Source organism: Mus caroli, chromosome 1 (genome assembly GCF_900094665.2).
Source record: "Mus caroli chromosome 1, CAROLI_EIJ_v1.1, whole genome shotgun sequence".
NCBI lineage: Eukaryota > Metazoa > Chordata > Mammalia > Rodentia > Muridae > Mus > Mus caroli.
Genome location: NC_034570.1, coordinates 33,955,144 through 33,980,085, shown reverse-complemented (window position 1 = coordinate 33,980,085; position 24,942 = coordinate 33,955,144). Strand labels below are relative to the sequence as shown.

General features: G+C 47.0%; 1 protein-coding gene across 2 annotated transcripts in view; it reads right to left on the bottom strand.

The window, feature by feature from the left end:
* Npas2 (neuronal PAS domain protein 2) overlaps positions 1-24,942 on the bottom strand; it is a 164,628-nt gene that overhangs the window by 12,480 nt on the left and 127,206 nt on the right. For both annotated transcript variants that reach the window (XM_029482993.1, XM_021158035.2), the window contains exons 9-19: positions 24,654-24,736; positions 23,831-23,937; positions 21,581-21,728; positions 19,097-19,181; positions 16,176-16,317; positions 15,320-15,429; positions 14,079-14,180; positions 12,005-12,151; positions 5,038-5,235; positions 2,839-3,029; positions 2,031-2,123 (exon numbers count right to left, since the gene is read on the bottom strand). In XM_029482993.1, coding sequence (XP_029338853.1) covers positions 2,031-2,123; positions 2,839-3,029; positions 5,038-5,235; positions 12,005-12,151; positions 14,079-14,180; positions 15,320-15,429; positions 16,176-16,317; positions 19,097-19,181; positions 21,581-21,728; positions 23,831-23,937; positions 24,654-24,736 — 1,406 coding nt within the window. The remainder of the gene's footprint in view (positions 1-2,030; positions 2,124-2,838; positions 3,030-5,037; positions 5,236-12,004; positions 12,152-14,078; positions 14,181-15,319; positions 15,430-16,175; positions 16,318-19,096; positions 19,182-21,580; positions 21,729-23,830; positions 23,938-24,653; positions 24,737-24,942) is intronic.

Sequence of the window (24,942 nt, the reverse complement as noted above, 5' to 3'; positions counted from 1 at the left end):
CTGGAAGAACAGGGTAATGTTCAAAGACATTATAGGGAATTCCCTTCTGGGTTTGAGTTTTAGTGATGGCATTTCCCTGTATGAGGTCATCTGTAACAGGCTTTGGGGCTTCCAGACTTTCCCTACAGAGACCTTTGTGTGTATATGAGAGGCAGCTCTTGATATTCTCTGGAGAACAGAGCTGTTAGGTCATGTCTGGAAGAGACAGTAGCATAGCAATGATTGGTTTGACCAAAAATGGCAGTTACAGCTGCTGGTGGGGAAAATATTGTGGGTTTTGCCTCATTCCTAGCAGGATTAAGCATCTCTGGAAACTGAGGTAACAAGCATCTTTCTTTCCACTTACTTGGAACATTTAGGAAGAACAAGCAAAATTCAAAACCAAAATCCAAACCCGCCTGCCTAATTGAGAACAGAAGCAGGGGAATTTAAAGATGGCTTTCCACAGGATCCATGACTGTGCCCATTCCCAAACAGGGACAAAGGGAGGAGGCCAAGTATTAATAGGACAGAGACAACAGAGAAAGTTATCTATAGGCTGAAAGGAGACCCCTAAATAGATAACTTAGGCTAGCAAGTTGTCTTGAAGATCTAGAGCCAAGGGGTTTTGTGCTCTGGAGCCATTGAGCCCATGGCTCTGCCATAGGTAACATGTGGCCTTCTGGACCTGATTCTCCTAAAGCCCAGACTCTCCACTGGCTGAAGGGAAGAAAGGAAGCATCCTTAAGCTATAGATTTTTTATTGGGAGAAAAGGGAATCATTGTAAGTACTCCCACGAGCTTAGGAACTGCTCAGTTATGCTATTACGGGCTGCAGTGGGCAGAGAAAGAATTCTCAGGGAGGCTTTGCACAGCATGCTCCGTTAGCTAGCAGTGTCCTGATAAACTCAAACAGTGCTTACATAAAGAAGGATCATGTGATAGCCTCCCTTCTAAAGGCTGGGTGTGGTAGAGAACCCACCCGATATCCCAGCACGCTAAGGCCAAAGCCAGAGAATCCTGTCTTGAAAGAGGAGGAAAATTGAAACCCAGAGGCTACTTTTTAAAAGCCTCCTTTCTAGCAGCATTTAAATGATTTGCCCCATGTCTCCAGTAACCCCGGTGCAATACTAATTAAAGCTGTGTACATCTACCCCTCAGTATGGATAGGAGGAGGAGAGACTGGGGGGTACTCTGGCTTGAGTATGTTCCCTAAAGCCCATGTGTTAGATGGCAACCTAGCTTCCAAGCTCCTTGTTTACGGTATTTTTGGGTGGGGCTTTTGGAAGTAATCAGGACTGGATGAGGTCATTAGGGTGGGGCCCCCATGAGGATATTAATGGTTTTATAAAAAGAATAGGAGAACTCAGAACACTGCTCTCCCTTCCCCCATGTCATGATGCAGCAAGAAGGATCTCACCAGATGCTGGACAGACGCCAGCACCATCTGCTTAGCCTTTCCATTATCTAGAACCAGGAGGCGTAGAAAACCTTCATAGATTACCCAGTTATAACAACAGAAAATGCCCTGGGCCAGAAATGTGGGAGGAGGCTGTATCTCAGAGAGGGGAGGGAGGTCATGTTTGGTGCATCTCCTGGTCTTGGGTTACAGTGCCAGAGGCATGGGGTCAGGGAATCCCAGTGCATTCCATTTGTAAAGAACCAGCTGAAGGGAGCGAGCCCTAAGGAAGGCGAAGGGGTCATGTCTACTCAGGATGGCAGCTCGGATGAAGGCGTTGGGATCTGTATCTTTTAAAAAGCCCAAGGATGACTGCAGCCTGGGAGGTGTCACTCTTCTCCCTCAGCTCCTGTTTGGAGCGTGGAAGAGTAAAGGTCAGGTTTTTATCTATTTACATGAGCACCAGTGAAAGGAAAGTGCGAGGAAAGCCCCTCTGAAGGCTTGATCCTGTTTTTTTGTAGAACATCCACAGTGAACCCGAAAGCTTGGAGTACTATTGTCGGGAACATTAGCTCCTGGAGCATCATTTTAAGAAAATGAAAGGGCCAGGCTCAGACTACTCCACCCAGGTGCCCACCCCATTCCCACCTACTTGACTTGCCGTCCAGTCCTGCTGACTTCTGAGGGCTGCCTGGCATCGCAGGATCCAGGCATCATAGGCTGGATGGGCTGGCTCAGCAACAGCCTTTGAGAGAGAGAGAGGGAGGGAGGGAGAGGGAGAGGGAGAGGGAGAGGGAGAGGGAGAGAGAGAGAGAGATAGAGAGAGAGAGAGATATCGTAGTCAGTACTTGAGATGGCCAGTTCTCACTGTCACCTTGACACAGTCTGGAATCACCTAGAAGACAGTCTCAGTGAGGGACTGTCTATACTGTGTTGGCCTGTGGGCATATCCTGGGGGAGACTGTCTTAATCACTTCAGGGAGGTCCAGCCCACTGTGGGCAGCACCATTCTCTAGGCAGGGCTCTTGAAATGTGTAAGGGTAGTGTACTCAAGCCAAGCACAAGCGAGGAAAGCAAGTGTGCACTTTACTTTGCTCTTGACTGTGGATGTAATGTGACTCGATATTTGAAGTTCCTGCCTTGACTTTCCCCGCCATAATGAATATTAACCTGAAATTGTAAGCTGAATAAAATGCCGTCTTCACCCAATTTCCTGCTTGTTAGAGGATTTTATTACAGAAACATAAACGAAACTAGAACAGTACCCAAACTGTGCCTCTCAAAGGCAATTGAGCCACACAATGGGTCACGCCCATGACCTTCAGGATCCCAAGGTCTTCCTTGCTACCTCCTCAGCTGAGACCAACTGGGAAGCCTTGGACGTTTGCTGTGCAGAATGGAGAGATGAAGGGAAAGGGCAAGTGACCCCTTCCTGTCCTTTCAACAGCCTAGTGTCATACCTGAGCTGCCGGTCATGGCCGAAGTCAGGGCTGGGCTGGCACTGGCTGGCATCCTGAGGGGTGGGAGCAACCGTGGTGAGGCTCAGGCCAGGCGGGAGCACGGAAGCTGTACTGCTAAACTGGGATGGCAGGCTGCTCAGTGAACGGCCGCTGGCAGGCAGCAGCTGGGAACTTCTCATTGGCTTTGGACCCTGGAATATCATTTAACAGGAGAGAGAGAGAGAGAGAGAGAGAGAGAGAGAGAGAGAGAGAAAGAACTCATACCATCTCTCTAGGAAACCTCATAGAATTCTTATCTGCTGACTCTTGCCTCTCCTCTAAGTTAGGACCCACCAACTGTGCAGTGAATTGTTTCTATTTTGAATATCTTCCCCATTGGATTGTAAGCCCCTTGAAGATTCTTAAAATTTCATGGGCAGTGCCAGGCTCTCAGCAGAACTGAACCATTCATTGAACTAGGATTAATTTTTTTTTTCTTCACGGATTTTACTTTGGAAACCAAGAGCTCTTTGCTGTTTCTGCTCCTCGCTGGGCCTGTCGGCCTCAGGACCTTTGCACGTGCCGGCCAATCTTTGTGCCATGTTCCTCCACTTGATGCTGATCCAGCTGACTCTCACCACACACTGTGGGCTTTGCTGAGATACAGTCCTCTCAGGGAGACCTCTTCTGCTCATATTAAATCTTCAACTCATCTGTACACCGTTCCCACCCCACCCTCTGACATTTTCTGATGTGCACACATTTTTTTTTTCTCTGTTCTCCCTTTTGGAGCTGAGGGTTTTCTTTCTCATTCATGGTTCTCTCAGTGCTGGCCATGCAGGGAGCCTTCAGCAAATATCTGCTGACTCAAATCACGAGTGAACGAGGGGGTGGCCCGGCCCCGATTTTCTGGTTCTGTATGTGACACTGATGGGCCGTTCCTACAATGACAACTCAAGGTTTTAGATTTTGACGTTTACAACATCTTTTGGTATCTGAACTAACTCTGCCTCAGTTTGCTTTTCCAGAGCCCTGTGGGCTACTCCCAGCCTTCAGATGTTTGTTTTGTTTTGATGACCCTGTCAGATTAAAAGGCTGTGTTTTTAGGCAAAACTCTTAATTTGCATAAAGATGGACTAAGCTTCCTGCTACACGGATCTATCACTTCAATAACCAATAAAAGTATTTGAAAAAGACACATACTGATCATACACAGCTGTTCTCATCATCCCTAGATGACAACTATTTCCACAGCACTGGTGCAGTATGGGGCATTATAAATCATCTAGGGGGGCTAAAGAGATGGCTCAGCATTTAACAGCACTGGCTGCTCTTCCAGAGGTCCTAGGTTCAATTCCCAGCACTTACATGGTGGCTCACAACCACCTGTAAATCCATGTCCAGGGTATTTGATATCCTCTCGTGGCTTCTGTGGGCACCAGGCACATAGCGCATAGACATACATGCAGGTAAAACACCCCTACACATAAAATTAACAAACAAACATCTAAAATGAATTAAAATATTAGGGGGTCTGGAGTGGAGCACCAGGGTACAGTGCTTCCACGGCATGGGAGAAGTCCTGAGTCTGAACCCCAGCGTCACTAAATGAGTAAGTAAATAAATTATACAGGAGCACACACGTCTTGTGTAAATGCTGTACCATTTAATGCAAGGGAATCGAATCTCCTCAAGTTTTAGGCTCCAAGAGTGGGTTCACGCTATCCCCTGTGGATCTGGAGGATGCCTTTATTTATCTGTCCACTAGATGGCCCAGTTCCCGGATTCTGTACTGATAAGGAGCACGATGCAGTCCACAAAACCCCTCTTCCATTGATGCTCCCAGGGAACAGATGCTCACAGGAGCCCTAGGAGCTGTGTGGACGCGAAGGCTGCTGGAGAAGCAGCAATCTGCCCGCTGTGCTGAGAACTCCCAGAAGCAGGGGCTTAGGACCTTACTCTGCTCCGTTCGAGTATCTAGCTTTAACCATCAGCGCCGCTTCTCCCAGTACAAAGTGCAGGAGAGAATACATTTTGAACCTTCAAAAATGGCTTTACAGTAATAATTAATGAAAAAGCCCACCACTGTATTATTTCCCTAGTCCGGAGAAGGGCGTTTAGGTTTCTAGAATTTGACATCTGCCGGAGCCAAGTACATCTTAGCTGTAAGAGCATGTCTACCCTAGCGGGACGGACAGGAAGCAGAAGTGGGTACAGTACCTGGGCGGATATCACATTCGATTCTCGGAGCAGGTGCTGGTTTGTGACTTGGGTGGACGTGATCTGCCCCTGCAGTGGAGTGTTGACCACAAGCTGGGGCTGAGACGGTGCAGCGGGCCTTTGCTGCAGCTGCTGCTGAGCTGCTGGTCGCTGCGCACTGCTGAAGCTCAGGGACACAGCTGGCTGCTGCAGAAACATCTAAGGACAGAAGAGAAATGCCAGTGAAATACCATTGTTGCTTCGTCCCAGAGAGGAGGGGAAACGCCTGGGATCCTCGACACAACTAAAAGCAATTCCCTGACTGAGTAGCAGGAGGTGTGCTCTTATGCTGCAGCCCACATGAGCCAGCATACTAGATATAAGTGGCTGGACCAGGGAGATATTGTCTCTGCCTTCCTGAGGGCCACAGTTAGGTGACTTCAACTTGACCAAAGAGTCTTACATCTAGGCTTTCTTCGCACAGACTGATACCCTTCCAAAGTTCAGGTTGCCTCATCCGTGTCATATTAGAAGGGTGAGGAGACGCATCCTAGGAACAGAACGATCCGATCCGTATCCTAATGGTGGCATGGCACGGTATGGCTCATGGTATACTCAGAGTGGGACTGGGTCTTATGCCCAACCTGAAATCTCTGCCCAGTGACCAGGGTTTGTACCCACAGTGCTCCTAGGCAACTTCAACCCAGGACTCGAGGAGATGGGACAGCCCTGCTTCCATTGAGAAGGTGACTCAGCCTTCCAGATAGAGAAATAAGAGCAGAGAATGATCTATCACCCACATGCCTTAAAGTCACACTTTGTTTTATAATCATGATTTGTTACATAAGCTGTCTTAGACAGTTAAGGCTGCGGCACCTTTATTAGTTCAAGAAAATGCTGAAATATTCGTGAGGATTCTGATTTAGTTCAAACAGTTTGTACCACACAAGGTTGATCCTCATGTCTGGGGGGGTTTTCTATCTCTAGACTTAGATCAAAACCACTTGGGAGAGGATTTCTTCTGTGCCGAACCAACTATAGATTGCCTTTTGTCAATATTTCCTAAACATATGTGTTATACTAAGTACTTACATACCACACACACTGTTGGAGGTATACAAACAATCTAGAGATGATTCAAAGCAGACGTGACAACCTTTTAGTGTATCCAGGTCATACTCGACAAAACCGAATTGTCTTAGGCTATGAAAAGATGTCTAATAATGCTGGCCTGATATTTTGAGGGGATGGGATGTTGTCATCTGTAGAGTTCAAAAAACATGCAATCAAGTTACAAATACTCCCCCCCCCAAACAACCTTGTGCTGACCTTGAGAGTTCACAATATAGGCTGTGGATTGGACAGACTTGGTTTAAAGAACACAGGGGGATGTGGACCTGTTTTGTGCAATGCCATGTTGTATTATAAAAAGGTCTTGAAATCTGTATATTTTGGTATCTCTGGAGATTCTGGAATCAGTCTCATTGGACACCCGAAGTGCTACTAAATTTCATTTTAAATAGTTAAGTGACTGATTTTTTTTTGTTTTTGACTTTTACGTTTTCTGTATTGAGTATACGGGGTTTACGTTTTCTGTATTGAGTATACGGGGTTTATGTTTTCTGTATTGAGTATACGGGATTTACGTTTTCTGTATTGAGGAATATACGGGGTGTCTGAAAGCTTCAGACTTTGAAATATTACATTGCCATTGGCTTGGGTCATTAATGTGGATTATTCACAGTTTGTTCACCAGATAAACTAATTGGATGTGGCTTAAAAAGAAAATGCACCAAGCAAAATACACCCAGTGCTGTCTTAAGGCCCAATTAGAGTTGCAAGTAGAAAAAAAAAATATAATTTACAAATTGAGTCTAAATGTTGAAGGAACAACTTTTATAATCTTAGTAATAACTTAACCGAAAGCATGCAGATATTTCTTTTAGCCAAAACTCTTGGGCATTGAAAACATGCATTGATAATCTGTATCATGGCTCCTGTTGTACCTGACCCATTCTAAGCTTCCAGCTCTGCAGTCTTTGGGAAGGGAGGCTCTTCCTTTGTAGCACATGGTAGATTTAGCTACAGTTTCTAAACCAGGGCAGCACAACCATGTGCCCACTTGAGGGCAGCAGGCTCACCAATGGCTTCTCCTGGCTTCTCACAGTGCCAAGCCTCAGCTGCTCACGATGACCCCTCATGCCTTTAAAACCAGTAGCAGCTGGGTGACTCTTAAACTACCAAGTTCAGCTGACTGTGTAAGGTACAACCTTGGCCGCCTCTGGAACAAGCTTGTGTGTGTATGTGTGTGTATGTATGTGTATGTGTGTGTATGTATGTATATGTGTGTATATGTGTGTGTATGTGTGTGTGTGTGAGAGAGAGAGAGAGTGAGTGAGAGAGAGAGAGAGAGAGAGAGAGAGAGAGAGTGTGAGAGAGAGAGTCAGAGTCTCAGGAAACACTTCCCAGAGGATTTCACCTCACGGCTGCTGCTGCTGCTGCTGCTGCTCTCTTCCTAATCACCGCCAATTTCTCAGTCCCAGCTGACCAGCATCCAGTGTTCCAGCAACAAAGTTTTCACTTTACTGTTTCTGACCTCTTGTTAATCACAGCCAAGTTTTCAGCTCCAGCTGACGGGACACCACAGACTCTCCACTCAAAAGGCCCTGTAGAGTCCTTGCTTCTCCCTGAAACCTCACAAGTCAGGCTTCCACCCCCTGCATGTCTCTCAACATCCTCACCTCGGAAGCTCCCGCAGAACAGCCCATCAAGCTTTGAAGACTCAATGACTTTTCTAATCCCAAATCCCAAAGTCCTTCCAAAAACGAATGCTCAGCTCTGTCACAGCAGTACCCCACATCCTGCTACCTGATAGCATTGCTGTGATGAAAAACCACGACCAACTGCAAGCTGGGGTTAGAGTTTACTTGGCTTATGCTTCCTTGTCACTGTTCATCCACGAAGGAAGTCAGGACAGGAACTCAGACAGAACAGGAGACGGGAGCTGAGGTGGCCATGGAGTAGTGCTGCATACTGGCTCGCTCCTCACAGTGTGCCCAGCCCGTGTTCCTTGAGAACCCAGGGCTTCCAGCCTTGGAGTAGCCCCAACTACAAGGGGCTGAGCCCTCCTCCATCAATCACTAATTAAGAAGGGCTGGCCTACAGCCTGATCTTATGGAGGCATCTTCTCAACTGCGGTTCCCTCTTTTCAGATGGCTTTTGCTTGGGTCAAATCAACATAAAACTGTCCAGCAAAGAGTCATGAAGTCAGCACATGTTAAGTAGGTAAGATGAAACAAAATGTGGAAGGAGCGCTACCTTGGGACATTATTCTTAAAGTGAGAGAAAGAGATCTCCCCTTTTTGACTGTGGGTACAGAGATCTGCTAAAGGAGTGAATGGAAAAACACTCAAACAAACAAACAAACAAGAGAATGAAACTTCTTGCTCAAACTGTCTCTGCTCCTGTCATGGAGCTAATGGTTTGGTATGTTATGCTGTCCCAACTGTGTGTGCCCTCTAAGGAATAAGAAACCTGTTGTCTTTATCCTCCTGTTCTCCCAGTGCTCCAACGAGTGAGGCATGCATAGCTGGACAGCTAGTGGCTGGCTCTTAGGCTAGAATGATGGCTGTCTCAAAGAGCCAATCAAGGAACATGTTATTTACTACGGCTGCAGGTGTCCTTATAGGCATTCATTTGAATAACCAGCAGAGGGCACACGTGCTCAAAAAAGCACGAGGCCACTCTCTTGACCGGGAGGACCTCAGCACACCTTCACCTGGGAGCAAACATCAAATATCCCAGAGAACTTCCTCCTAACCTAATTTTAAAAGACCGCACTAGCACACACTTCAGTTCTGAACCAATGAAGTAAGTCCACTGAACTGCAGTAAACGACCCTGGCTGGGTGGGGGGTCCTGGTTTGCGTCTGGGCATACATGTCTGTGCCTCCGTTTTACCAACAGCGAAGAATTTCTTGGATTTCTCAAAAGCCGACCTCAAAAGGTTATAGAAAACATGCAATAAGAAAACAGACAGTACCTCAAAACAAGTAAGAAACGTATGCTAGGACAAATAGATCCCACTTAAATATACTTGTCCACTATTCACACCTGCAGACTTTACACCTCATTGGTGTCATTATAGGACACACAGAAGTCACTAATATGGAGACACTACAAGAATGTTGGTACGATATGGCATCATTGCCGGGCTTTGGCAAACTGCCAATGTGTCATCCTTATCTCTTGTCTTTCCTCTCTGGTGGTGTATATGTGGGAGTAAGGATGGGGAAGAGGGGCTAGGGGGCGTGGGGGGCTGGGGGAAGGCTGGGGAGGCTAGAATAATTTCCACTTGCTTAAATTTTTACAGTTGAATCAGTTTTTTTTCCCCTTCAAGGATCACATTTTGGTAGGAGTTTTTAGGATGTATTTAAGTCTTGTGAAAAACAAGAAACCAGGCTTCGGGGAGGAGACGTTCTCTGGTTTGATTGTCTGTGGATCTCCGTGTTCTTTTTGGAAAATTCCACTTTGAAGATAAGTGCAGAGGAATAAACACAGATAAGGCTTGGCATCCACAGGGGAGCTATGCACCAGGGGGTTAAGCATCCACAGGGCAGGTATTCATGTGTGTGTGTGTGTGTGTGTGTGTTTAGCATCTGCAGGGGAGCTATGCACCAGGGGGTTAGCATCCACAGGGCAGGTAGTCATGGGGGTGGGATGGGGTGGGGGTTAGCATCCACAGGGGAGCCGTGCACCAGGGGGTTTAGCTTCCACTGGGGAGCTGGGCACCCAACAGCTTGGCGTGCACAGGGAGCTGTATGCCGAGGGTGTAGCATCTATAGGCAGCTGGACAATGAGGACTTAGAATCCACTGGGGAGATGTATACACTGAGGGCGTGGTTTCTATGAAGAAGCCATAGGCTAAGGAGGCCACTTTCTCTCTCGACTGTAGTGCCTCAGCTCAGCTTGGCTCCTGTGCACCTTTCACTTTTGCCCCAGAGCAAACATCAAACATCCCAGAGAATTTCCTCGCAGCCTAATTCTAAAAGAACTCACTAGCACACACTGGGACATAGATTCTGCAAGGGAGGTGTGCACTGGGGGGGGGGGGGGGGGGCTTGGCTCCCACACGGGGCGGTGTGCACTGGAGATCTTACATTGCATAGGAACATGAGCACCTGAGAGCCTGGTTTCATAGGGAGGTGTGCAGACTGAAGGCCCTGCTTAGCCACAGAGAGGCACAAACTGTAGGGCTTGGTATGTACAGGGTGTGTGTGGGGTGCACTAGAACACTTGATTTCCACAGGGAAGCCATGCACAGGAGGGCTGTGTTTCCATGGCTGTTTGACGGACTCAGATACATATATATGTACTTCAGCATAATCTATGTGTTGTGGGTTCACAAAATGTACCCCAGATGGGGACACATCATACCCTTTACAACTGGGAGCAAAAGTAATAACATTATTGCCTGTTATTTTAAAACCTCGCTCTGAGGTGGCGCAGGCAGGAAGCAGAAAGCTCCAGCACTCTGGAGGGTGCTCAGACGCCCACCTTGCTTTTTAGCACTTTCTGCTTCAATTCCTCACCCCCCCTTCCCGTTAGTATAAAACCCCCATTAAAGTAATCAAAATGAGACAAGTTCAGAGCTACTGACTGGGTTACGGATCTGTGAGGAAAAACATATCGCACTCTGGGAAGAGTGGTAACAAGTGGCGTTTTGTGAATTGGACAGTTTGGCAGCCATGCTTTTAATTTCATGCGACTGCTAGGCGTCTTCCAGCGTCCACGCAGGGGAGTCGCCGCAGCAGGGAAAGCGAAGAAGGACTTCAGTATAGTTTGCTGAGTAATTCTTACAGGAATACAAAACGGGATGCCTGGGCTTCTGCCTGGGTATGCATTGGGTGTCCCATCTAGTAAGTGTGCTATGCAGGGGCAGGAAGGACAGGATCAGTAGGCAGCACCCATGTCCCCTGTGCCTCCCAGCAGAGCTGAGCAGACCTCTGGAGAGAGGGCTCTGGGGTCATCCAAGGAAACCACATGGTCATAATGTAACTCTTGTCATACAACAGCTTCTTAGTTTGCAACATTGTTCTTCTCTCATAGGTGCCAGTGGATGCTAACGAGTCAGTGTCATAGGGGGATGGGCAGGGAGAGTCCTGTGGTGATTTTCTTGAAGTGTCCTTTCTACTCCCTCTGTCTTGCCTAGGGTGGCTGCAAATGCTTAGGGCTCTCAAGGCAGACTTGAGGTTAGCCGCAGTGGCATCTGCCACCAAAGGCTGGGCACAGATGATACACTTATAAAGTTTAAATGGTCCTGAAGTAAAATATGCAGGACTCCAGAGGTTGGGGAATCCAGGTAACATACATGTCCATGATATAGATCCAGTATCTATGACCCTGGCAAAACCCCAAACCCCAAACAAATGACTGTTAAGAGGACTCCAAGAAATGTATCTGGGTTCATGGTGTACCCCACTGCTGTCGGACATAGAGTGTTCTCACTGAGTTTTCCCAATGGGTGGGGCAGGGAGGTGACAGCCCAACTTCCTCCGCTGCTTCCTTGGGCTGCAGAGCAGGGAGCGTAACTTCACATGTCCCTGCCGTCGTCGGAGGCAACAGAGCAGAGCAATCAGCATCTCCCCCAGGAGCCTGGCCTGGTACTATAAACCCAACTACAGAGCTACTAAGAACTGGTATCCAGGACCAAGGGGACAACTAGGCAGGGAAGCCAAATGATAGTTCCATGAAAGGACGTTCGGGAGGGACAGTAAACAGAAGTGATGAGTGAGGAAGAGGACACTGTAGGAATTTCAAGCTTGGCACCGAGTGGATTTGTTTCATGTGCTCTGTCTTGAAGAGTGTCTGCATACTTCCTAAGCACACTGGGTTCTGTGAGGCAGTACCTAGGGACTTGAGGGGAAAGTCCTGACTGAACAGGAGTGAATGCTAAGGAGAACAGAGGCCAGTGTGCACAGGCACATTACCTGGACGTTGGAGTCCTGGACCAGGCAGAGTTGTTCCTGGATTTTATGAAGCTCTTCCTGCTGCCACCGAATGTTGGCCTGCAAGATCCGTGTCCTCTGCTCCAGTTGGTCTTTAATGGTCTGGAACATGCTGAATTGTGCTGAAAACTTCAAAAGGAAGTTAAAAAAATTCAAATCAAAGAGTTATTTCAGCCTGAGACCACCTCTGCCAGCATTCAGATCAGTCTTAAATACTTCTTTCCTGTCCCTTGGTCGCTGTTCTCAGGATCTCTGAGAAAACGACTATTCAGCTCTGAAGTGACAAGGTGTCTAGCCAGCGTTCCTTGTGCTAATGATGACAGCAAGCCCCTCTGTCACCCTAAATCGCATCCTGGTGCTCTCCTACTGGGCCTGGATCTATCAAGGTCTTCTTACCCCCCACCCCACCCCCAGGCTCACTGTCTGTCTCACAGGCTCAAGCAGCACAGAGCTATGGGGAAGGACACATCGCTACCTGATGCTTGCCTCAAGGATGCCACTGGCATAAGCCATTCATTATATGAGAATTTCTTAAAGAATACAGTCGTTGGGGCTGAGTAGATGGCTTAGCATTAAGAGTATTTGATGCTCTTGCAGAGGACCCTGACTCAGCCATCTATGTGTAGCTCACAACTGTCCCTTCACTTTGCCTCCAAGGGATCTGATGCTCTGCGGCCTCTGCGGGCACTTGCACGCACATGGTGCACATAAACACAACACACACACACACACACACACATGCAAGAATAAAAATTAATCTTAAAGAAATGCAGTTGTAATCAGGTATAGAGCATACTACAGACCAAGAACAGTTATTATTAAGTAAATTTTAAGACATGAAAAATTAGAATTTCCTACCATTAGGCATTATGAACCTTTTTTTGTTTGTTTGTTTTGTTTGTTTGTTTTTTTTAGATGTAAGGCCCAGAAGTGAAAGGGAGTCTCATTCCTTGTGCCTTTGGATCGAAACAAATCACTAATTTCCTACCAAAAGTGTCTCAAGGACTTGAAAAGGAAAACCACTCCTCTGATTTCTTCCCCCATGAGGCTAAAGATGGACTATTTTAATTAGGAGACTGGCTGAACAGCTTTGATATCACTGCTCAAGCCAGACGCTAGCAAGAAGCATATGCTAACACACGTCTTTCTTATTCCAGGAAAGCATCCGAGACCACTTCTACGAGGGCATATGTTCCAAAATGTTCCGATCAGCCATCTCAGATCTGAACAGAGAGAGAGAGACAGCCAAACGTCGAGAGGACGAGGTTCTGGTGAACAGCCATCTGGGATCCAGGTATAACTCGGGGCCAGAGATTGGGACAATGCCAAAAGCCCATGAAGGAGCTGAAGTCAGAGCTTGGGGCTCCATAGCAGATACACGTGAACCTGTGCAGTCCTCCCCAAGACAAGAGTGGACGGCCCGATGCTCAGCCTCTTGTCCTGTACATAGCTCTCCTCTAAAACTCACACGCAGGTCTTTTTTTCTATTGTCCATTCATCTACCAATTTCCTAGCCACTCTTCTGGGCCAACACAAGGAGCACCTCCCCCAGAAAGTGGCCCCGGGAGAGCAGTTTCTCTGGTTATATGCCTGCTTCTCCCCACAGCTCTGCAAACTACCAGCATCCCTGCATCTCCAATGCCTTTCTCCTGAACTGACCCAAACAAGAACCCACGGAGCGTTGTTGAAACTAGTAAGGACTCCCTTAGCAGAAGCAGAGCTGGAATGCACTCTTTTTTCAAGGAACGTGATATTTATAGTAATGAATTAATAGCTTCTAGATACTAAAATTTGGAGTTCTTTGAAATGAAAGGAAGACAAACAAATACAATGATAGACAGAGATGACTATGAAGATGAATGTCAGACACGGGGAAAGAACATGAAGCGGAAGAAGACCCCTGTGGCTGTTGAGGACAGGTGTGATACATTGTTACATGTCTCCTGTTGACTTTGTGGTAGGGCCTTAGCTGATACATGCATGTGTACTACACAGAAGCGTGAGAAGATTCAGCAGCCCAGAAGACATCTCTTCCTCCGTCCTGCCTCTGACTCACCTGTGTCACTGGAGCAGGTGGACTCTGCAAGCCAGTCTGAGGCAGGCTCTGCGGCAGGAGTTGCTTTGTGAGGTCGCAGGAGGCTGAGGAATGCAGAGGAGTCTGGGGATTGGGGGAGGAGAGAATAGGACCTTTGTTAAACAGCCGCTTCTGAGCTGCTCTGGGCTGGGCTTTCTGTAGGTTCTGTGTTCCAGCTGCAAGCCCTGGGATGAAGACTTTCAGAAAGTTCCAGACCTCTATTTCCTGGCTGCACTGATTTCTGTGCAAGACATGTAGTTAGGAGCGACTCATGGCTGGTGGAAGAGCTATGCGGCTCTTGAGCAGGGGTTTCAGGTGCTCTGAGAGTGCAGGATCCCTACCACTACATGCGCTAGGCAAGGCCACTGCTGTCTGCCTGTGCTCGGCAGCTCCTCTTTCCTTCTGCTGCCCCTTCCTAGACAGACTCCTTCCTGGAGGACCAAGGTACTCATTCTGAGGATGCTGGGGAACAACTCAGAGAAATAGGAGAGAGGACAACTGCTAGTCTCATGGGCTATTAAGTGCTTTAGGAGATTAGAAAGAAGACTCCTCTGAAGTGATCCTCATAGGTGCCTAGTCCCTGGGGACTATAAAAGCATGTTGCATAGAAAGCGTCACCCAGGAGAGCAATGGCGGACTGAGGGGGTCAAGGCGGCAGGGAGGAGGTGTGCTGTGAGAAATCTCAGCTGCCAGCTCACCAACCAGGTGCTCATGAGATCTCTTCAAGCTGTGTCCCCTGAACATCTGGGGGAGACAGAAGCACAGCAGGCCACCATCCATGACAACATATGGCCTGCTGTGACTTTGTACAGGACCATCACTCTGTGGTGGTATGGAGAGGTTTGGCATATATCAACAGCGTAGCCTGACACCGGTCTTCACAGCCACTGGTGAAATGAGATTTAAGCAGGAGGGCTCCCAAGAGGCTCGGGAAACACCCACCCTCATGATTGAAGCACCGAGTTCTATTCTTAAAATCACTTGAATTCTGTATTCTTCAAGTACATATCCATGCTCATTTTGTGGTAAAATGTCTAACATTAGTTGCTAAGCAAATGCAGTGACGTCACGACCCCTGCCTGCAATACCTGCCCTCCTGCCCACCCTCTGGTCACCTCCATCCCAAAGTAGAACCTATTCTCCGACAAGACTCAGTGCGTTCCCATGTCCCATGTCACAGGGCAGCACTCCCCCCCAATGAGAAAATGGGGTCCCCCACACACCGGCATTGTGGCTGCCTGGCTGAGCCCCTGCACTGGTAACTCCTGGGGTAGGGTGGCCGGTCTTGGCAAAGCTGTGGTGCTGTTCTCAGCCATCAGCTTGGTTGGAGTGGCTGTAAGAAAAGGAGAGATGGTTTTTCTGATTCACAGACACTTCCCAGCTACCTCAGCGGAAGAAAAGACAAAGGCCTGAGGTTGAGATCTCTACGCAGAGCTTAAGCCAAACCATAAACGCCCAACCAGGAAGCAGGCAGGGGACATACAAGTTGTCCTGATGCTCCATCTCTATCATTTTGTCTGACCACCACCTTATCAAACACCTCACATAGTCTGACCTGAATGTCACCCACTCAGTCATGCTCAGAACCCAGACAGGGAACAGTGTACTGGCTAGCTCTTACCACAACTTGACATAGGCTAGAGTCATTTTAGAAGAGGGAACATCAATTGAGAAAATGCCTCCACCAGATTGGCCTATGGGCAAACCTGTGGTACATTTTCTTGATTGATGATGTGATGTAGGTGGGGGCTACCCCTGGGCTGGTGGTCCTGGATGGCAGGCTGAGCAAGCCACAAGGAACAAGCCAGTCAGCAGCACTCCTCCTCCACAGCTTCCGCATCAGGTACTGCTTTGAGTGCCTGCCCTGATGTCCCTGGATGATACACTACAACTGTAATAGGAAATAAACCCTCTCCTCCACAGTTGACTTTTTGGTTATGGTGTTTTTGTTTTGTTTTGTTTTACACCCTGTACATTCTGGGTAAAGGTGGCCTGACCCAACTCAGTCTGAGACTCTGTGCGACTCTGTGCCCCTGGTCTGATGGCCCCATATTTACCCGTCCATGGAATGGTACTCACAGGTGGGTTCTGACATGGCTGTGTGTGAGGACTTGTGGGAACTCCTTGAGGAGGCTGATGGAGAAGGGCTGCTGGGAAGACCTGAGGTGCCCATGTCAAGTGCATTAAAGGGCTGTGGAGGCCCCAGGCTTGAGTCCTTTTCCTGAAACACACACATGTGCATATGAGCTCATGCGAGCAGACAGACAAACAGACACACAAATAAAAATAAACTTCAGCATTAAGATTCCATGAATGAGTGGAAAATGTGACCTTAGTTCTAGTACGTAGAAGAATTTGGAAGAAAGTGGGAGAATGCTCCATCGTCTTAGGAATCTTTCTAAATACGTTTGGGTAGGGTAGATAGATACTCATGTGCTGTACCGTCACCAAGAGGCTTTGTCTCACAAACCACTTTTATTTGCGCCTTCTTTCTCTTTTATTTTGATTTTTTTTTTATATTCCCTCCACTGACCTTACATTTTATTTGTTCCTTTAAACAGTTATCTCATTGCCAAGTATTGTAGTTTTCTGAAACGAGAGATCAGAATGCAGTAGGGCTACCATTAGTGATGGTTTGTTAACATGGCGATGAGATACAGGGCACTGGGCCATCACAAGGTTCTTCCTTTACTGCCTTGCACACTTGCTCTCTGCATGGGTAAAAAGCTATGGTCTCTCATTGTTTGATATCTGACTCTTAACTGATCCTGGCTTCCAGGTTGTGTCTACTCCAAACAAGATATGATGGGAGAGAAAGCAGCTTTGGTGTACAGGTTACAAACCTTTATGGCGTAAGAGTCATAGTGTATGCAAATAGGTTGTGATTTTTTTTTTTTAAGCCAAAGAGGAAAAGACAGTGTTTATTCCTCTAAGTCCTGTGGCAACCCAGAAGGGAGAAATTACCGCACCCATTGTGTAATGAACACCCACTGACTTGGGTATTCAGTTTCACATATATGAGTCCACGTGTTGTTCTGACTTTAGATCAGTTGCTACCATGATGTGTATGTTTGTGTGTGTGTGTATGCATGCATGTGTGCGCACATCTATGTAAGTGTAAATATGTGTATGTGTGTGACTGGGTATACATGTGTGTATGTGTGTATATGTGAGTGTGAATATGCACATGTGTATGTGTGTATACATGTATGCGCATGCATGTGTATGTCTGTGTGTGTGCGCGTGCCCCNCCCCCCCCCCCATAAAGAGGACTGACGTGACTGATATGTGACCTACAATCTTTTCTGTCAAACAGAATGGCAGGATGCACCTGTAAGTGTGGTGGGAAATGTCATTTGCTTAGTGACAATCTCCTTAGATAAGGCTGGTCCAAGGGTCACTGCACCATACCACAGTGAATCATATGTTCCTGATCAGCCAGGAGAATTGGCCCCAGGAGTGAGCATGCACACTGAGGGGGCATTCACAAGCATTGCTAGCACGGAATATCACATCCAACAATGGAATCTGCATTTCACAGACATGTTAGTCAGTGGAGCATTAAATGTCCCTCAGACAAGATCACCACAGAGTGAGAGGCAACATTATAGAGGTTTCATGTCAAAGGGAGCTGTTTACCTTTTCACACAGAAACCCGAGAGAGAGACAAATTTCTGATTCGCTGATGGGTACACATTATACTACTCGGTGGTTGATATATGGTGTGTCTAACACCTGTCTAACGCTAGCTGAATTCCATTCTCTGACCGGACACTGTGGCAGAGTGTGATGTGGGAAGCAGACACTTCACTAAGTGATGGCAGCCATTCAGGTAAGGATGTGTGGGGAACACTGACAGAGATCAGGTGAGCCTCTGCAGACACGGCTCTCTGATCCTTGAGGGTGATTTTTCCTTCCTCCCAATTTCATCCACAAGGGATGACAGATGTTTCTATTGATCACAGATAGGCTGGCAGGCTGCTGCAAAGCCTCTGGTCAGATTCCGGAATCTAGATTTCTGGACACCCTAGAACTTGAATGACTCTGCGGCCAAGCATTCACCTAGCTTTCAACATATCCCCCAAATAGGGTTTATCCACAATTGATGAAAAGAAATCCTTATTTCATAGATTGACCGGCAGCACTTGCTTTCTTGAAAGAACGCAGGCTCACCTAGCTGATAATTTCTTAGCATAGGGCACCCTTAGCTTTCTTTCTTTTCTTTAATCTTCTAATGTTTCTGCTTGTTGTATAAATGACCTTTGAGACCCAAGACTCTGGCCTTCATAGTTTCTTAGCACTGTGTGAGGAAAAGTCTGGTCAGATGGGACCAGAGAACTCAGGGTAGAGAAAGGAAGGAGGTGGTGGGATTGGTGGACTGAAGGATCCTTTTTACATTGGCATTCCTGACAAAGCTGATGCTACAGTGGCTACTAACTAAAATCTTGTGACACCGAGTCAGAAACTATAAGGAGGGGTGGGGTGGGGCGGTAGCTTCACATGGATTGCACTCCTAGTACCACAAAGTAAGATCAAAGCTGGGAAGTGCAGGGGTGACAGGCTAATAATTGGAAGCAATACAATAAAGCTTATTCTAAGAGAGGGATGTAGGCTTTGGATTGTTCCACACTCTAGTGGGTGATGGAATTGCTCTCTGGCACTTTATCTGTGGCTTTTTATAGCCATCATTGGAAGGCTGGGAAGTTGCCAAGCCATTCCTTGAGTCTAAAGGCTGTTTCTGAGCCAGCGTTTTACAAGCCTGTCCTTGGGTACTCATGCTTCCATACTCATCGGAGGGAAGGGAGAGAGTGCACAGCATCTACCTCATGGGACCATCCTGGAAGGCAAATGAGCAAACACCCACAAGCTATCGGGAGAGCTATGGGTCTCCAGCGAGTGCTTAGTACAGATGAATCCATCCTTGCTAGCCTGGTATCTATCAGAATAACCCATGGGAGGTGCCAATGCTTAGCCCCTCCCTCTAGCAGGGATGAACTCACCTTCAGTGCAGAGGGGTGCATGGCCTCTGTGGGTGGGTCTTCCAGAGCCAGCTCCTGTCTCCTTTCCACTCGAACATCTGCATAACTGCTCAGAAAAGAGACACCATTGTGAAGCCTGGACATTCCAGGAAGGCAATGCTCATGGGGACACATGGGGCCTTCTATATAAAGCCTACTCATAGAATGTGTGGCACAAGGAAGCCCATCTGTGACCTGCTCAGAGGACCGAGTCTCATTGCTGCCTAATTGCCTTGCAAAGATTCTAATATTATGTACCAGCTATTTCCGGTTCTGGGCTGGGTTTATTTCTCTCCCCACTGTTCTCTATCCCTTTATTACCTGAAATCTTCAGATACGTTAGCTTTTAAGATATACTTTTGTTTGTTGCTAAGCTTCTGCTTGTAAAGAATTAAAAACTGTGCTTCAAGCCGGGCGTGGTGGCACACACCTTTAATTCCAGCACTCGGGAGGCAGAGGCAGGCAGATTTCTGAGTTTGAGGCCAGCCTGGTCTACAAAGTGAGTTCCAGGACAGCCAGGGCTATAAAGAGAAACCCTGTCTTGAAAAAAAAAACAAAAACAAAAACAAAAAAACAAAACAAAACCCCCCACCAAACCAAAAAAACAAACCAAAACAAACCAACCAAACAAACAAAAAACACCTGTGCTTCAAACATGTTCATTATGGACAGTATATACAAAGAAACAAACCAAGACCTAGACAGTCCCAGGCCACTGCTGAGTCTAGGGACCCACTTTGTCTACTGTAGATAACTCTATGGTGCAGTAGCAGGATTAGGAGGAGACTGGAATGAGAGCCTGGAGTGTCTGAGCCCTGGTTTATTTCCTGAGCTCAGTCCCCATGCTCTCCCAGACCTAGCTTCTTCCTACGATGCGGGAGGAAGGAGAGAGCAAGGGTGTCATGCATCCTCTCCATCCTCTCCGAGAGACTGAGCAGCCCACTGGAAAAGACACAGCCTGAGAGGCAATGAATGACTACTAGCCACAAGGCCACAGGCCACGAGCCACTGACTGAGGACACCCAAGAGGATGGGCTGGGAACCAAAGAAGGAGTCTGAGCATGAGTGCGTGCTGTGATAAAATGAGATGCGGTCAATGGCGGAGAAAGACCAGTGCTTCCCTATTCTCCTCCTACTAATGCACATTTATATATGCAGAGACGTGTGCCAATCTTCACATGTGTTACACATATATGTATATGTAACATATACATACACACATACACACATATACATACATATATAAGCATACACACATATACACATATACATAATATACATATATACAATACACATATATAGACATACACACATGCACACATGCACACATACACATATACATACATATATGTGCATATATGCATATGCACATACATGCATACACGTACACATACAAATACATATTATCCCTCTATAGATGCTCAAGTCCCTAATATAAAATGGGGTAGCATTGCACATCACCCTCTTGCAGACTTTTAACACACAGTGCAATACAATGTAAATGCTTTGCACATAGCTGCTACACTATGCTCTTTACAAACAGTGAGCAGAAAAAAATGCTTGTATATCTTTAATATGAATATAATTTAAAATATTTTCCATCAGTGATTAGCCATATATGGATGTAAAATCTCCTTGATAGAAGGATGGGCTATTTATTATTTTATTATTTTGTTTTTCAGAGACATGGTCTCACCTTCAGCCCAGGCTGGCCTCAAACTTGAGATCCTCCTGACTCAGCTTCCCATGCTAGGATTATCGGAGCACGCCACTGTGCGGGGCACAAAGTCTTTCTTCTAAACCAGCCTCAGGCCAACTAGTTGTCTTGGTGGGTCTGTGCTGGGATGGAGGGGGGATGGCCACTTCCCTTTACCTCTGAGAGCTGGGGACCCACAGGGGATACATCTATGCTATTCCGATATATTGTTACCCTTTGACTCCCTGCTTATCCATAGTGAACTGAGGGCTCCCCAAAGTTGCTAGGGACCCCTAGGGCCAGTTTCCTACAGGCAACCCAGATGTTCTCTTAATACTACCTCAGTTGCCAGCAGGTTTTTTTTTTTTTTGCCTTAAAGGAAAACAACAACAAAAAATGTATGTGTTTGAGTTATTTGGTGGCAACATTTTAATTTTCCTCTCAAAAACAGCAACAAGGAAAAGCTGGGGGCTGGAGAGAGATGAGGGAAAATATGTAAGTAGGTCACCGAAGCAGGAACTCACTAAGTAATATCCTGGCAGCTTTCAAACGGGTTTGACTGAGAACTCACAGGAAGTTCCAGGCCTGGAGGAGAGGGGTGTCTACCTGGGCAGGGGCTGAGTTCTGACTGTCCAGCTTGCTGCAGATGCCAGCCGGAATTTCTCCTCTCATACAGGGTGTACTTAAGGTGGTCCCTGGTCCTTCCCTATCCCTGGGGGAACCTCACCCACCTTCCCAGACACCTCCCAGAGGCCCAGGCTCCGCAGTACCTGACCACCGAGTGTGTGCATACGATGAACTCAGGCTTGGAGTTCCATTGGTGGTAGGTGATGTAGTACTGGGTTTGCAGCCAAATCCACTGCTGCCCTTTGGTTAGAAACCGGTAACAACACGACTTCCCTTTGCCAAACTGCATCACTAGGAGGAGAAACAGCAGACTCTGTATGTAATATGCGCTAATGTAAAAGTGACCTTGCCCCCAAAACTTACAACTAAAATTCAAACACTGTAGGAGACAGCACCAAATATTGCTTATTTTCCTGGTAGCATCATACTTTAAGGGGCTATTACCATACTATCTAATACTCTTGGGGGGGGTGGTGGGGTCCTGGGGATTGAGTTTGGGGCCTCACGCTTACTAGGCACGTGCTTTGACTTAGTCAGATTCAGTCAAATGGAAGAATTCTTAATACAGCGATCTGTATGTTCCCAATTGCACAAAGGCTTACAGAGCTCTTCCTTACAAGATGGCACACAAGGATAGATTTTCCTGAGGCTTAAGTAAAAGGAGGCCCTGGCTTTCTTGGGACTCATCTTCCTGCTGGAGGTACAAAGCCTTTGGAACTTCAAGAGCCGGGCAGAGGAGAGAGCATCCAGACTCTGGGAGAAGTGGACCCAAAATAGACCTGACAACTAGCTACCGATGGACAGATTCTCCAGCTGTCATCCACAGTTGAGTCTCAAGTCTACACCATTTTAGAATAGAGTCTGTCATGGCCGCCTACAGTCCAGGTCTTCCCTGCAGCTGCATAACTGCCTGGAGTTTTGTCTGCAGATGGCTCCTGTGGGGAGGGGAGGATCCAGGACAGAAGGCACACCAGTGGTTTATTAGCTCATGTGAGGCAGACAAATAAATTATGGATCTGAGGAAGAAGACCAATTTGGATTTTATTGCCACAGGGCTTGCAATTTAGCATCTTGTAATGAAATCCATCTCGAGGAATCTTACTTAGGGAAGTGGGGCTAGCAAAGGGAACCATGGCCTCAAAACAATGTAGTTCTGAGCAGGGAGGGCCAACAAACGGAAGTGTGGGCTCTACAAAGCAAGCACATCTTGCTAGAGCCACTGGGCAAGTCTTACAGATGCCCAGTGTAATTCTTCAACCTGAAAGGCTTCTCTATGCTACAAGAGTCAGAGGCAGCCAGAAGTTTAAGGCAGACACGCTTCTCCTATCTGAATGTGCATCCCAACCCTGATCCCTGGAGGAGGGAGCCCGAGAGTCTATACTAAAGCTAATCTGGTGCTTATGTGGCTTGTCTAAGCTATATTTTGAGGAGCAAGGGGTGACGGTTAAGATGGACTTTATATCCCAACAGACCTTAGCTGCAATTTCAGCATGCTCCTCTGTCAACAAGCACCAACAGCACAGAAAGGAAGTCTGAACAGCTCCTATAGGTAAGGCATCTACTGAAGACCAATGCCCATGGACCATTTATCAGAAGCCATAGCTCAATGTTATGGAAACTGTTTTTACTCAAAGCTGAGCATTGGTGCCGAAAATGACTCGGAGTGGTTGTTTCTTCTTGTGAATGAGAACTGGAAAAGTTTGTGATTCTTGCTTTTTCAGGGCATGTGGCCTACCCTAAATGCTTGCTGGAGTGTTCCCCTCTTCTGCGGCACAGAGCCTTTTCTGACTTTTCCCTCAGTGTTGGAGGTGCCCTGCAATCCCCTCAAGATCCTGCTCATACCCCTTCCATACTGGCAGCACCTTGCAAAGTCATCTGCTTCTGGATTTCTCAGCAGACCCCACCCTGGAGGGCAGCCAGGAGATGCTGGTCACAGTTCCGAGCATCTTTTGGGTGAATGTCCAAAAGAATGTTTACTGGGAAAGTCAGGCTACAGAGCCACTCCCTTGAGAATGTTGTATTTAGGGAGGACAGGAGATCAACCTTAGCCTTGTGGTCTGCCACCAATGTCTGACTGCTCAAGATTGGTATTTTATCTTTCAAGTGCATTCCATAGCCTAAAAGAAAGTTTAGCCCTGCCTTAATTTTTTGATTAGGATTAATAAGCATGACTTTCTGGATGATAGCGGGATGTTGCTAGGGATCTGGGCAATATCAATTCCATGTTGGACCCATAGGGCTAAGTATAGGAACAAATTCCAGTAGTCCTCATGATTACTGCATGGGACACCATGCCTGGCCCACCCTAGCAAGCAGGGCTTCCAGGGACACAGAATCCTGCTGTTTGGACCCTGAAAAGCAAACTCCCGGTCAGGCAGGTGAGTGGTACTCACGATGCTGGTGGCACCTGGCCAGGAGCTCCAGGTCATCAATGTGGTAGTAGTCGTAGCCTGAGGTGCCGAGTACTTCAAAGGGCAGGTATCCTATGATTGGAGGGGCTCTGCAGGGAGACATGGAGAACTCTTCAAGCACAACTCATAAACTGGTTGTTAACAACTCAGTTTGCAAGCTTAGTTTCCATGGAGGCCTCATTTATCAAGAACCAGGGGGCAGGAAACCAGCAATGTAGCAATACAACAATGTAACAACGGTTAGGGCCAGAGAGCCTTTATTTGTAAAGAACCCATTTGTTTCAGCGTATAGGCACTCCAGTCCTTGGGATAACCTGGCCTGAATGATAATAAGAACTTATAGATATTGAAGAATTTAAACAGCTAGAGACTGATCCAGCCCAATGCCCCCGATTAAAGGTTGGGGAACAGTGGTTGCTCATTCATCAGCTGTGATGCTGTGACGGAAAGATGAAGAATTGGGCTGAAGGATCAAAGGGTGATGAAAGAAATCAGAGAATTTCTCTCCTCACATTTGTTTCTTGCCAATTGGAAACTAGAAATGGCCTGAGTTAGGACCACCCCAAAGACATCTTGGGGCTAAGGCATCACTCTGAACATAGGACCCAATCACAAGTGGGACAGGCACAAGGATGTCAGGGTACCGGCCTTCCCCTTAGCTGAGAACAACTGTTCCTACTGCCAAGGAGTCCTTCCCCTCTCACGGACCAGGCTGGACTTTATTCTCCCAAGTGGAGCCTGGCTCATGCAAACAACACTTGAAAAGGACCCAACTCAAATATGTTTTTTTTTTCTCCTCACAAACCTGTGATCCAGAAATAAAAATTTCCATTCCAAGCTATGCCTCGAAGTGAATTCCTCTAAAGGTTCGTCAGCTACACACATTTCCTGTGTTGGAAAAGGAAGAAGAAGAAGAAGAAGAAAAAAAAAGGCAGAACGTTGCTTGGGGTGCCAGATGCTTACCCTAGGTTAGTTCAAAAGGAATGAAGGATGGATAATACAAATTAAAACTGTTCTGAGATAATCTCCAAATAGTGCTGTACCGAAATTTGTCATCTGTAGCTAATTTCCGTATTAGCTGATCCTCAATTCAT